Below are 15,268 nucleotides of genomic sequence, written 5' to 3' on the forward strand. Positions count from 1 at the left end.
CTGATATATAAATTTGATAAAATATATCTGATATAAAAATTGAATATAAAATTCAAAATTAATTTTCCTTAAGTTGAAGGAAAACATGCTGGAGATTAATGTGGAAAATATTTTCCCGATGACAAGCTTTCCTAGAGGTCTCTGTGGTACCTCTTCTTACTGATGTGGAATTACACTTGGGCTGCTCAAAGAATGGTATGGACAGAAACACATTCATAAGGTTTTACTTCATGATTAAGAAAAGATTAATATGGTTTTGAATGTAAGTGGAAAAAACAGAGATGCTACCAAATAACAAATCTGTTAAAGTTCTGACTTTGTGTATTGATCTCTGATATTATATTAACAATGTTTAATCTGCATACTACTTATCAAATCTATTTTTAGGTAATTCATATTCCTACTTATCACCTAGATCTGAAAATGATGTTTAATGATGAATTTGGGAACATCAGAGAAGTATTTATCCATGTGGCTGTAAATATGGCCAAAAGTGAAGCAAGGACTTAAAACAGTATCCCAATTACTCTGGAAAATACAACAAGCTCCCTTGAAGAAAAAATATTAGCTGCTTAGGCATCTACATGGAAATTTCTTGGATATCTACTTAATTTTCCACACAGTTTGCTTGTGTGGCTTGAGCTTAAAAGTACTTACCAGCAGAAACGTGTTCTTTCTGTGGAACACGTGTGGAAGGAGATTAAAATAAAAGATTTTCCCCAAGTTTGCCTATTTGATTAAGTCACAGGAATGTGAGGTATAGTATAGGGAATATAGTCAATAAAATTGTCACAACTTTGGGCTTCCCTGGTAGTGCAGTGGTTGAGAGTCCGCCTGCTGATGCAGGGGACAAGGGCTCGTGCCCCGGTCTAGGAGGATCCCACATGCCGCGGAGCAGCTAGGCCCGTGAGCCATGGCCGCTGGGCCTGCGCATCTGGGGCTTGTGCTCTGCAACGGGAGAGGCCACGATGGTGAGAGGCCCGCGTACCGCAAAAAAAAAAAAAAAAAATTGTCATAACTTTGTGTGATGATAGATGGTAACGACTTATCATGGAGATCGTTGAGTAATGTATAGGAATATCAAATCACTATGTTGCGCATCTGAAACTAATTTTGTAAGTCAATTATGCTTCAAATTTTAAAAAAGGGAAAAACAGAAATTGAAGAGTAAAAAAAAACGACGATTTGCAGTAAGAACAGTGGAGCATGTAGGCAAATTTCATTCTGAAATAAGGTCTTATGTAACAAAATGCACTTTCTCAAGGAGAAGTTATAAAGCCATGAACATAGGTAAGCCAGTGCCAGCTGAAAACCAGTGAGTCAGCATTCTCTCCCCATGATAACACAACCTAATTTAGCCCTAGATTTTGAATAAATGAACATGAATGAAAGGTTCAAATTACAGGGTGAGCTCACGGAGTACTTTTTCAATTTCATGTTGCACCTTCTCATCATCCTCAGTTCTCCTCTGGAGGAAAGCCACCATTTCTATTAAGCCAGCTGCTTTCTGCTTTACCTGAAGAAACCAAACCACCAACATCTCAGAACATACGGAGCTTTAGAAATAAAAGCAAACTAATTTTAAAGAACTTTAAAAAATATACATCTTTTAACTTTGTTACAAAACCTTAACAAGTCCAACTTTCTAAGAAATAAACCAAAATTTAAATCCTGCCATTATGTAATATAAGAAACCCAAAACTTACATGGTACATCCCATGAATAATTAGAAAAGTATCAAATTTGCTTCTCACTGAAAGACAATACGCCAAGCAACTAGAATTTTTCTTATATCTTATCATCTTAGATAAAGTTTTACAATCATAGATACTTTAACAAAAATATGACAGCCTGACGCATGCGGCACACAATTTAGGTAATCTGGTGGCAGGGCCAGGGGGCAAGGTGTGGTCAAGAAGCAGCAAGAGGAAGAAGTCTCTTCCTAATTAAACACACTCTCAAATTGCTACCCTTTGTTACATTAACAAAATATTCTAGCAAAACTATACAGCTGATTCTGGTGAAATATAATTCTTCTATGCAAAAAGGGATGAGGACTACTCAGGACCAGAGCAGACAGGAGAAGTTGTATCTACAACAGTGTTGTCCGAGAGAAATGTCATGTGAGCCATCGATGCGAGCCACATGTGTAATTTTAAATTTTGTAGGAGCCACATTATACAAGTGAAATGAAACAGGTGAAATTAATTTTATTATCTTATTTAATACAATATATCCGAAACATTATCATTTCAACCTGTAAAGAATATAAAAAATATTAAGACACTTTCCCTTCTTTTTTTCACGCTAAGTCTTCTAAATCTGTGTGTATTTTCCAGTTACAGTATGTCTCAATTAGGACTGTCCACATTTATTTCAAGTAAAAAATAACCCCGTGTGGCTAGTGGCCGTCAATTTGGGTCTACAAGTACTTAGCCTTCAATAGGACTGAGGTTAATATTTTATTTCTTTATCATTATTATTAATATTACTATTACCCTAGTGCGAAAACCTAAATAACTAGCCTTTCTAGAAGCACTGACCACCGTAAACTACATATTTGATACTAGTACACTAAATGAAATGAAATAAAATAATAAAATGTTATTATATACTTTCTGTTCATTTTCCACTTTCGCTCGTCTGGTCATGCAGAAATGTTCCCAGACGGAGGGGTCCAAGCCTTGTGGCATGTTATTAATACTGTCCAAGTCATCCATGGCTTTCATTAACTGGGCAAAGGCATCCTTATTCAATTTCCCAGATCCTGGTCGCTCTCCAAAAGGCACAAGACTGGTCGTATCTGAGTGCACTTTTTGTTTGTGAATCCTGGTATTACCAATAAAAGCCCATCAACCTTTCACATTCTCACATACAAAAAAAAAAAAAAATCACTGTTAAATTAACGTAACCCTTAGCAGAGGTGTGATACTGCAAGACAGTTTCCTGTGGCTAGTGGGTGGATTACCCCAAAGAGAAAAGCACCCACTTGGACCTTCTTCCATCCCCTCTGGATCCCCAGACATGACCTCGGCTGGACTATAGATGTCCCCAGTTTCTGTCAGCACTGGCAGTTTTACCTGCACTAGAAAATGTCTCCCTTCTGGGCATTTTAAGCAGGTAAGTAAATGCCTGAGGGAAGTGTGGATGTCCCCTGGTTCTGCCCCATACATCCTCTGCTGGTATCCTTGTTTGCAGGTGAGTAGCCTGGAGAATGTTCAGCTATATGTGCAACTGGAGAAGTGCCTCTTTTTATCTACATTAATGGATTATTTTTGTTTCCCTGGCCTGCAGCTGGGAAGAGAAGGGTACAGAGATTTGTACCAGGCACTCACTCTCAAGGTGCTTTACAATACGCCGTGAAGTTACTATTGTTATCCTCTTTTTCTAGATGAAGGAAGCGAGGCTCTGAGAGAAGTGACTGGCCAAGGCCATAGGTCTGATAGATGTGGAGTTAGGATTTAAAGCTAATTCTGTTGGACAATAGAGTTTATGCTTTTTCCACTGCTGCCTCCCAGTATATGGGAGGTCTCACTTCTTTCTTCACAGGCTTATGTAACTCACTCCTTTAAAAATAGGGAAAAAAGGACATAAGGCTTACTCTAGACTGAATTCCTCAGGTTGCATGTAACCTGTCAAAGGTGAGAGAATGAGTTTGCATCTCAGACACAAATGAGCCTATATCTTTGTGACAAACTCCATGATTCCTACATTACGTCTGATTAAAAATTATGAAAATCTGAATTGATAAAAATTTGGAAATCTGTGAAATGTAGTTCTAATGCTACTCTCGGTATAAAAATCAGATATTTTAGAACTCTTCGGATAATGGTTATTTTCAATCATTTATACTGGCATTTTTCAAACTTTATCTTGAACACAAATCACATGAGATGCTCTGAGGAAAGGGTACTTGTGGTCGAATAAGTCTGGAAAACATTTCCTACTCTATTTCTAATACTTGGGGATGCAAAGGCTACAAAAAGTTCTGAAATGTGCTTCAGTAAAGAAAATCTTTTATCTTTTTCAGCCCAGTATTTCCTTAAACTTATTTTGTCCTGGAAGACTTTTATGTGTAATTCCAATTAATACTGCAAGGGACTCATACTTGCTGGAACACATCTTGGGAAAAACAGTTTATAAATCTGTCTGCCATTTGTGTCTTACAAGGAACTACTTTCATGTATAAAATAGAACCTATAATAGCACTATGATTACTTAGATACTTAACTATTTTTAAATAGTAAAAAAGAAATCCTTAGTCTTCATTGCCTACTGTAAGATATAAGAATGATCTTTAACAAACTGAGTTATGATCAAGACACTTGAACATTTTCACATAAAAGATGTTACACTGAATATTACAAACTAATCGGGAGAAAAAGCTGACATCTAATAATGCTTACAAATTTTTTTCTCAAAAACATGATAACAAAGAGGAAACAAACCTTGGTCGGCGTTTAAAAAGTTTGTAGAGTATATCCACCTGATGACTGGGAATTTCAGAAAATTCCTTTTTAAAGCTGCGATCTAGAACCTAAGGGAAAACATATCATTGACAGGATTGTAACTTTGTTCAGAAGGCTTTTATTTGTTGACAATACTCTTTAACATATAGGTTGTGTCACTTTGATTTTAAAAATCCATGAAAACTTGGTTTATAACCTTGTTAGAGGGTGACCACTCACTGTGCAAGGATTTAACAAAGATTTACTTTGAACAAGAAGCACCTCAGTAAATTTAAAACATTACTTCATATAAGAGGTCTTAGAAATCATTCAGAACTGAAGTTTCACAAAATGATATTTACCTGTAAAACATGCAAGTTACCTCTATTTTATTCCATTCCGTTCTATTCTATTCTTCAGTTTGCTTTTCTATTCTATTCTTTTCCATTATAAATCTGCTGATCATAGCCTACTAAATTGATTTCATAACCAACTAATGGGGCTTGCAACCTGAAGTTCAAAAACCTCCAAAGTCTAACTGTGCTCTCTCTTTTTTGTACAAGAGAGAGCTTGAACAAGAGAAGTTTACAAAAATTTATTTTACACAGTGATTTTTAGAAATACACAGTGGCATAGAATGAAGTACACCCGTAACTGTGATTACAGTAGGAGAAAAATCTATGAGGAAATTAAATTATATCCCTCTTAATCTTCCCCAAATCCAGGCAGCAGCAACTCTATTGCATTAGCGAGTGGGTGAGACAACAGCTCTCACTTTGTCTTCCGCCAGTAAGTTGTCGTAGTGTTCCTTGTACATATCGTGGTCTTCTCTAGCTTTCCGGATGGCCTCTGTAGTCTGGCTCTATAATAACATCGGGAATAGAAGATTGGAACTGGAGATCTTTCAGGATAAACAAAAATATTGGGGATACTGAAAAGAACAAGGAATTCCCTAGTACAAGATAAATGTGAAGTGAAGTATCGATTACAGATAACATTCACAGAAGAAAGCAAACTGACTGGAGACTGAAAGGACAAACATCCACTCACCTGTTTCAAAGGGTAGCCAGCTCTGTATGCGAGTGTGTAAGTGACTAGGGAGCACACTACACTCTTGGCAGGGCAGTATGGATGATGAAATTGCACAGGCTTGGGAGTTGCATGGACCTTGGTTCTGAGAGACTGAATATATAAATGGACAACAGCCAGACCGTATATAAAGATAGAGCCCTGACTCATAACCTACAACCAGCCAGGAAGGGAAACCACAGCCTCTGCAGCGATCGGCCCTAAACCGCCAGGACTTGGTCAATAACTTTCAGCTTTCCTAATTTTTGCCACCATTTTCAACTTAGGACCAACCAGAGAAAGCCAAAGCTCCTTCCTAAACCAAGCACATAGGTTGCCAAGCTTCTAATTAACTTGCTCCAGGCTTCTCCATGCCAACAACTTCGAATCAGGGAATAGCTGAAGCCCTCTCTTCTATTCATTATAAAGCTTTCTCATCCCCTGCCTGCCTTTGAGTGTCTGCCAAACACAAGTGATGGTGGCTGATTCCCTTACTATACCAAGCTCTGAATAAATAGTCTGCTTATTCTCATTTGGAGGGTCTTTATTTATATCTACAGTTCCAATTTCTGGTATGTCACACACTAGTGAGTGACTTAGCCTGTTACCAGTCTCTCTGAGATGGACTCCTCATCTACAAAAGAAATCCCGTACTCTGTAGGGTTGTTATGAGTAGGGTTGTATTTAGAAGGTGCTTTGCATATGCTCTTTAACAGACTCTTGGCAACAATAACTACATATGTCATTTGATACTTTATATCATTCATAAATGTCATTTAGTAATACTAATAAAAGCTGACATCTTTTGAAAATTATCATGTGACATGTATTTTGTATTCATTGTCTCTTTAATGAAACATATCTATTCATGCTCCTATTTGAGCTTTTCAAAATATGACAGCTTTTCATTCTATAAGCTAACCCATTACTTATATATTTAGTGAAACTTAGGGTGCCAAAAGGTCCAGAGAGAACAATATTCCCTAGAGAAGAGCTTGAAAATAGCTTTAAAGGTTATGTGTCTTGTCCAAGGTCCCATAGCTAGTCAGTGGTTAAAAGTGGGCCCCTTCAACCATGAAGCCACATGGCCTCATTTTATAAACCATATGTCATATGAAAGTTACATAGTTCGTTTGACTAAATGATTGCAGACGCAGAATCACATAACTTTATGAACAGATTGGAGTGGGCACTTTCATCTGACCCTGGGGCAAAGTCCCAGACAGGGAGCCAAGGAAAGCACACAGTTGAGTAGGAATGTAGAAGGAAGGAAGGGGCTAGGCATGTGAGCTCCTGTTAAGAGGGATCCCCTTTGTCAGAAGATGCTTGTACTCAGGTATCAGACACTATACTTACTTTCTCCTCCTGCTTCCTTGCAAGGTAGTTGTTCAGGAAGGCTTCTCTGGAGCTTATTTCTTCATCCAACAGTAAGGAGAACACAAGGTTGTTTATTTTCAATTCCTCCTGCAGAAATATTTAAAAAGGGGGAAAATGATCAATATGCCTACCTTTGAAAGGATTTCCTATTGAGGGTCACAGACTTGGCACTCATCAAGCAAGTTTATGACATACAAGCAAGAGAAATTCTTTTTAAGAAAAAGGGAGTATAAACTTGCAATAACTGCTCAGTTGTTTTTACCTTTTTCAATTTTCATTGTAAGATAAACCACATACATAGGAAAATACGTAAAACAAATGTACAGTTGAATGAGTTATTATAAAGGCAAAACACCCTTGTAATCACCACTCAATTAAGAACTGAACTTTACCGCTTTACCAGAGCCCTTTCCATGTGTCCCCATTCTAATCTCAACCCCGATAATAACCATTGTCCTGACTTTTATAGTAATCACCTCTTTATGTTTCTTTGCAGTATTATTACCCAAATATGTATCTCTAGGCACTATTGTATAACATGCTGGTGAAAAAACTGTCACATTTTAAAAGTCTCTTATAATCCACAGGTTCCCTTTCAGCCCTTTCTTTTCCTCACATTTATTTGCAGTTATCTGTAGTTTCACCTAGTCTGGGTTTTGCTAACTGCACACTTATGGCAAGTTTTTCAGAGTCCTTTATCCCATGTATTTCCTGAAAATTGGCAGCTGAATCAGAGGACAGATCAGACTTATGTTTGATCCTTTTATGAAGATCATAAAGGATATTGTGCTTTTTGATCAGGAAACAGGTAGTATCAAGTTGTCTTTCTTTTTGAGATGTTAGCAACTGTAGATCTCAATGCTCGGGTCCATTAATCCACTGGGAGCTGCAAAATGGTGATGTTATATTTCTATCATTCCTTTTTCACTTACTGATTGAAATCCTCTTATAAAGGGATGCTTCTCGCTATCTATTTGGTTACCTAGCAGTGTAGTTCATACAGGAAAACAGTAAATACTTGACACTTTCTCTTTATTAGTTTTTAGATAATAAATTTGTTGTTATCCTTTGATGGCATTTTTATTTTTAAAATATCACACATTCATTAATCTAACAAATTTGATAGGTTTCAGTTAATTGCAATTATTATTATCATTGAATCTTAAATTGTCCCATTTAGGGGAACTTTTAAAGTTGACTCCTGAGTCCTTTTGATGTTACTTAGTAGTCTTTGATAGTTTCCTCATTGTCTTGTATGAAAAGATGTTCTATCTTTTTAAAATAACAGCTTTACTAAGATGTATTTCACGATCCATACAATTCACTCCTCTAAAGTCTGTAATTCAATGGCTTTTAAAAATCAGATTCCCAGTTGTGCAACCATCACCACAATTTTAGAATATTTCATCACTTCTAAAAGAAATCCGTTAGCAGCCATTTCCCATTTCTCCCCACACCTCCCAGAGGCCTTCGCGCCGCCGACCAAAGCAACCACTAACTTTAACGTTCTGTCTCTATGGATTTGCCTATTCTGGACATTTCATATATATGGAAACATTCACTATGTGGCCTAGAGTGTCTGGCTTCTTTCACTTAGCATGTTTTCAAGGTTCATCCATGTTGTAGAATGTATTGTTACATTCTTTTTGTAGCTGAATAATATGCCATTATAGGGATAAACCACATTTTATTTATCCATTCATAGTTGTTGGACATTTGGATTATTTCTACTTTTTGGCCATTATGACTAATGCACTCTTAAGACTAATGCTGGAGCATTCATTCCCAATCTCCCCCCACCTAACTACCATATGCATACATCCCCTCCCTGCTGGGCCAGTGATTATGTTCTTCTATCTGTGGCCACGATAACTGAGGAACAGCCCCTCTCCCATGGCTACGGGTCTTGCTGGGTCCTGGTAATAGTGCCCTTCCCTTGCCTCTTTAACTCTAGGGATGACACTGGCTTCCCATCGTTTCTAGTCTCCGGCTGTTTCACCATTCTTTACTGTTTCTCTTAACCCTGCCCATACCTCAGTGAAGAGTCCCTGCATTACCTCTCTTAAATGTAACCCTTTCAGGGTACCATTCCTATTAGGACCCTGACAATACAGACATCCTCCTGGAGGTTCCTTAACCTCTCTCATCTTTTTTGGTTGACCCCTTTGCTTTGGTGAGATACATCTTCCATTAGCTTCCAGAGAATGGGTGCATATAAATTTTTGAGACCTTGCATTTCTCAAAATATTATTCTCCTTTCACATTCAGTTGATAGTTTGGTCAGGTATAGAATCTAATGTTAGGAATAATTTTCCCTCAGAATTTAAAGCCTTCATTTTTGGTCTTCTTGCTTCTAAGTTATTGTATGCTTCATTTATATTCTTACTGCTGAATCAAATTAAGTCAGATTTTTCATCTGATCTTTTAGGGCATGTATATTATTCATTCATTCAACATACAAGATGAGCCCAGCCCTTTGCTAGTTGCTGGAAATACAAAAATGAACAAGACAGACTCGGTCCCTACCCTCACGGAGCTTATTATAGTCTTGGGAGCATTAAAAAGTGATTCACAATAAATTAAAATTCAGTTGTAATAAGTGATAGGAAGTAAAAGAACAGAGTATATAACAAGAAGATCTAACCTAGACTGGGACCTGACAGATGAGTAGATGTAGCCCAGGAAGCAGAGAAGTGGGCAGAGTCTTACTGCCGCGTTGGGAGGAAGATGTGAACAGGAGGCAGAGAACTCAGCATGGCAAGTGAGGGGGGCGCCAGAGATGAGGCTGGAGCAGGAGTCATGGCCATCGAGTGCAGGACCAGGGTGTTGGTCTTTGTCCTAAGAGCAATGACAGGCCCTGGAGGCTCCTTAAAAGAACAAGTCATATAAGTAAAGCTTTTATTTACCTGGCTGACAGCCATCTCCGCCCTCACTCTCCTTTCAAAGAGTCTTTTCAAATGTTCATCAAAATTCTGTGTGCTTTCTTGAATAGAGTTTTGAAGTTTCTTCATTTCTGTTTCTAATGACTGAAAGGAAATCAACAGCAAAGTTAACATTTAGGAACATCAAATGTTCCTAGGAAGTGGTTGTTTACATTTTGCTAAAACAAAGGGGCAGGTGGAGGGCAGGCCTCGTGAGGTACTCTGGGCTCCCCCTTTAACCAGAGATGTTTCTGCTGGGTCTGTTATATTGTGAATCTGGGATTTTTGCTTAGAAAAGATTACACTGGGAAAAAAAAGTTAAAATCACTGATCAGGGCTAATGATGCAAGCAGACAGAGGTCCAGTAAAACAAATTGCAGCAAAGTTTTCCAGAAAATTCTGACTCTCTAAACAGGACAGAAATTTCCAGGCACACAATCTGGCCCTAAGAAATCTTGGTTTGTTTTTTTAAGTTATGAATACAGTTGGTGGTTGAATGACGTGGGTTTGAAATGTGTGTGTCCATTTATACGCAGATTTTTTTTTCAACAAATATGTATCACAGTACTACACCATCCATGGATGGTTGAATCCACAGATGTGGAGGCCAACGGTAAAATTACACTCGGATTTCGGACTGTGAGGAGGGTCAGGGCCCCTAAGCCTGAGTCATTTAGGGGTGAACTGTATATATACATATTTACGTTATTTATACTCTCTCTTGTTTTCTGTATGTTTTCTCCGTCTAAATAGTTCTACATCAAAAGGAAAAAGTACCACCTCCTTCTTTAAAATTCCAACAAGACTTAGCACTAAGCACACAGTAGGTAAGCGGAAAGATATAAATTTACATTTTTAAAGAGAATGACATCTGCAGATCAATCCTAGACACACTGTTACAAACTATTTTTACCTTAGAAATTTTTGGTAACTTTTAAATTTTGATATAACTTCAAATTTACAGAAAAGATGCAAGAATAGGACAAAGAATTCTCATATGCTTTTAACCAAATTAATCAACGGTTAATATTCTACCCCATTTCTTTTATCGCTTGCTAAATCTCCCCCCCTTCCTCTCTCTCTCTCTCTCTCTCTCTCTCTCAACCATTTCAGAATAAGCTGCAGACACTTGAATGCAGGCTAGTTATTTTGGGGTCTGCCACTCAGGTTAGGTCTGTCTGGCGTTTCCTATGCTCAGACCAGCATGTACATTTCTAGCAGGAATGCTCCACAAATCATGTTGTATCCTTCCCAGTACACCACTTCAGGAGACACAATGCTGCTTCGTTTCACTTTGGCTGATGTTAACTGTGATCACTGGGTTAGGTAGCGTCTTCTAGTTTCTCTATTGTACCGTTCCCACTTTTCCATTTGTAATTGATTTGTGGGAAAATACTTTGAGACTATGTAAAAAAATCTTGTTTCTCATCAAACTTTTAGCATCCATTGATAATTCTCACCTGAATCAATTATTACTATGATGGTAGAATGTTGTTATTATTTTAAATTTATTTAAAAAAACCAAGTTTTCTCTATGCTGGTTTAATAAAGGAAGAGACTAACCCTGGGAAGATTATGGAGACAGAAGTTTAGCAAAATGTATAGAAATATATGATACAAGGAGAAACACCACCTAAATTAGGCTAATTAAGCAATGAGGAAATATTAAAAATAAAACAAATACAGCTCTGGGCCAATTTGCTTATAATAATTTATGACACTATCTCATAGGAATGGAAAAATCCTATGAATAGTGGCCTCCTAGTAGTTGTTTATCAAGTTCAGGTGTTTCTGGATAATGGAAGCATCATTATATGGCAAATGGCCAAAGACACAGCCTCCTGAGGCCAGACTGTCCAAGGGTCCCCTATGCACCCTTCTTTAAAACACTGAGCTTTCAGGCCTTTGAAGCTCTCTGGTCTGAAAGGAACTTTTTATGATATCAAAATGGCCTTTTGCTAAAACTGTTCTTCAGATGTCCCACACTCTTCTCATTGCAGGCCCTTCTCCAGGCTTTTCCATCTGCCTGCCATCCCTTCCTCACTCTTCAACCTGTTCATTCTTTCTCATTCTTCTAATGTGAGAACAAATGCCACTTTCTCAAGGAAGCCTTTCTTGGGTCCTGTCTTGGGCACTATCTTGGGTCTTAGCAGCAAAGTCTGGCACAGGATTCCAGTGCACATGCTTTTGACACCTATACGGGGGTGAGGGAAACGGGTAGGAAGGGGCAGGAGCTGAGCTATCATGTACTCTCAGGTGGCCCAGCCCTGGCCTGATTCTCAGGGGTATAAGGGTAATAGAGAGGCTCTGCTGACCTGTCCCAATTTGAGCCGAGAGGGCTGGACTTTCATACTCTCATCTCATCAGTCAATTGCTGGCCGTTCTGGGTGGGAGCAGTGGTATAACCTTGCAGTGTCTCTGGACAATAATGCCCCCTTGGTCAGCCAAGGACAAGACTCCAGTGGCCTTGGGTATAAGCCTTTAGCTGCAGCACTCACAGCAGCAAAGGGATGGGCAGGCCAGCCTGTAAAGGGGACCAGGTGAACACCCCGATCTAAGTCAGTGCCTCTGTGTTTACTGTTATAGATGGCATTTGAACTTGTCCTTCCTAATTTATCACACTGTAGTTAAATAATTATTTTGTGGATGTCCAGTTAATATATAACCCCCTTCACCACCAGACAGTGAACACTGAGGGTTGAGGGCTGTGTCTTTCTATTCACCACGTGTCCCTTGGATATAACATGGTGCACATAGTGGGAACTCAAGGAGTATTGGTTAAAAACACAAGTTTTCCCTCAAACATTCCTGGGGAAATCTAATTTTGTCTGAAAATGTCTGTATCAGATGCTGAGAAACGAGAAGCAAGGGAGGTGAGAGATGGGAGACCAAGTAGGAAGGATGAATATACAATGCAGAATCCATCACACCAAGATTTTCTCCCATTCCCGGGACTTCCCTGGTAGTCCAGTGGTTAAGAATCCACCTTCCAGTGCGGGGGACGCGGATTCGATCCCTGGTCCAGGAATATCCCACATGCCATGGAGCAACTAAGCCCGGCCACCACAACTACTGAGCTCATGCGCCACAACTACTAAGCCCATGCGCCACAACTACTGAGCCCGCATGCTGCAACTACAGAAGTTTACGCGCCTAGAGCCCATGCTCCGCAACAAGAGAAGCCACTGCAACGAGAAGCCCGTGCGCACCACAACGAAGAGTAGCCCCCGCTTGCTGCAACTCGAGAAAGCCCAGTCGGCACGCAGCAGTGAAGACCCAACGCAGCCAAAATATAAATTAAAAAAAAAATTTTTTACAAATGAGTAAAAAAATAATTCAGTGTCAGGGAAGTAGGTAGAGGTATAAAATGAGATAAGATTTGCATTAGTCAATAATTGTTGAAGCTGCATAAGGGCGTCATTATATATGTTTGACATTTTCCATAACACAGAAGTTTTTTTTAAAAAAGATTCTTTTAAAAGAGGGAAATTAGAGACAGTGAACATCAGTTTTTCAAGGAGACATTGAGCAGTGGATTGAGAAGAAAGTGGAGTCAAGGGAGTGTTTGTTTTTTCTTTTCTTTTAACTTTTTATTTTGAAATAAATTCAGACTAACCCCAAAGTCACAAGAATAATAGAAAGAACTCCAGAATCCTGTTCAAGGGAGTCTTTTTTCCTTTTGTATAAGATGAGAGATGTATACAATGTGTCTACGGAAAAATCCAGTAGAGGGGGAAAACTGACGATGCAGGGAAAAGGGGCAAATTGCTGAGTAACAGCACTGAACAGGTAAGATGGGATGGGACCTAGTGCACGAGTGGAAGACCAGGCTTGGGCAGTTGCAAGGCCATTTCACCCATAAGGAACAGAAAGGCAGGGAGGATCTCTGGATTCAATGCAGGTGGGTGGTAGATGTGGCGGGAGAGGCGTAAGGAAAATCTCTTTTCGTTGCTTCTCTTCTCCCAGTGAAAAAGAAAATAAGGTGAGAGTGAGTTGACGGTCAGGTGTTGGAGGTTTGAGGATAGGGGAGAACACATGAAGTGGCCCTCTAGGATCTCGCTAGGATCTTGTAGTCCACCCACCAGCAGAAGCTGCACCATGTGGTTACTTGTTAGAAATGCAGAATCTCAGGGTCCTTCTATGTCCTCAGAATGACGGACTCGGAATTTGTATTTTAAAAAAGCTCCCCCAGGTGATGTGGATTAAGCTAGGGGGAAATTGAAAGCTGGGGGATAGCATTGTTGAGCAGCTTTAGGGACCCAATAAAGGTTCAGGTCATTAGACTGAAACCAGTCAGTGTTTTTCCTTTACACACTGCATGGCGCAGGTGCAGAGAAGGTTGAGTCCTGGCTTAATCAAGGCTGAGGTTTTACCAGGTGGGCGTGGCCAAGGAGCAGGGGGTGAAGGTGTGGGCAGCGGACTACCTCCCAGTGCGAGACTGTGGAGTAAATGGCACTGCTTTAGGCGTCTATACTCTGTAACTTCTTGAAATCTTTGCTGCATTCAAAACTACTCACTTTGGATAATACACAGAGACATTTTAGAGGACTGCAGTGAATAAAAACAGGGACAAGTTAACAATACGTTCAAAGGAATTGTTCACCATAAAGCTGACAAACTGCCCTGCCTCAAATGATGGTTAAGATTTTACTTTCTTCACATTTACCTGGTTGTGTACCATCGCCTTTTACATCTCTATTATAACTGTAAGCACTTTTAATGTGGGAATGTTTCCTTGTGATGGAAGGATAAAAGTGGGAGACCTGCATTGCAAAAATCTCAGATCAGAACTTTATTGACTGTGTCATTTTTCTCTCAAGTCTTTTCCTTGAAATTGAGAGCAAGTCAAGCAACAGTATACAACTCAAATTGACGTAGACAATAGAGAGCAGTCCCTTGCAGTGCCTTGAACATACTACCATAGGTGTTCATTAGATATTTGAAGAATGAGTGAAGGACCAAATGAACTGTAATGATGTGAAATTTGAAATCAATAAGAACTTTAAAAAATTGCTACATGTTCTTTTCGTTTTAAATTGTAGTAGGCCTTTAAATTTATCTCCACTCGCTTCTTCAAATTCTCTTGAGAATTTAAGCCCAAATACCATCTCTAGGCTATTAAAGACACTGAGAAAATAAAGAGCACTTCATTTGAAAAGATACTGAAAAAAAACCCTTGATAAGGTAGGTTATATTCTTTGCTCTTCTGACCTTTCTATACTTATCTCTTTCTTCATTTAATTCCTTGACTTTTTTCTCATACTCTTTGAATTGTTTCTTTTCCTTTTCAGACCACAAAGCATCAGGTTTTGACATGAAAGCAGGTTGAGGAATCACCTGAAGATATAAAGGAAAGCATATATTCTAGGTTAAACATAAATATAGCAATACAGTCAAAGTCAGAGTTATTGTTACAGTTTTAAAAAAAAGAGTCCTTTAAAAGGGTATAGTTCT

At 38.9% G+C, this 15,268-nt stretch overlaps 1 protein-coding gene across 1 annotated transcript in view; it reads right to left on the bottom strand.

Annotated features, from left to right (window-relative positions):
- The window catches only part of CFAP43 (cilia and flagella associated protein 43), a 99,475-nt gene that overhangs the window by 9,084 nt on the left and 75,123 nt on the right, over nucleotides 1-15,268 (bottom strand). Inside the window, exons 27-33 of the mRNA XM_027112526.1 lie at nucleotides 15,026-15,151; nucleotides 9,800-9,919; nucleotides 6,873-6,980; nucleotides 5,224-5,310; nucleotides 4,449-4,537; nucleotides 2,616-2,829; nucleotides 1,404-1,516 (exon numbers count right to left, since the gene is read on the bottom strand). Of these exons, the coding sequence (XP_026968327.1) occupies nucleotides 1,404-1,516; nucleotides 2,616-2,829; nucleotides 4,449-4,537; nucleotides 5,224-5,310; nucleotides 6,873-6,980; nucleotides 9,800-9,919; nucleotides 15,026-15,151 (857 nt within the window). The remainder of the gene's footprint in view (nucleotides 1-1,403; nucleotides 1,517-2,615; nucleotides 2,830-4,448; nucleotides 4,538-5,223; nucleotides 5,311-6,872; nucleotides 6,981-9,799; nucleotides 9,920-15,025; nucleotides 15,152-15,268) is intronic.

The sequence above is a fragment of the Aethalodelphis obliquidens genome, unplaced genomic scaffold (assembly GCF_003676395.1).
Source record: "Aethalodelphis obliquidens isolate GAN/ISIS:26980383/991018 unplaced genomic scaffold, ASM367639v1 scaffold11, whole genome shotgun sequence".
Taxonomy (NCBI): Eukaryota; Metazoa; Chordata; class Mammalia; order Artiodactyla; family Delphinidae; genus Aethalodelphis; species Aethalodelphis obliquidens.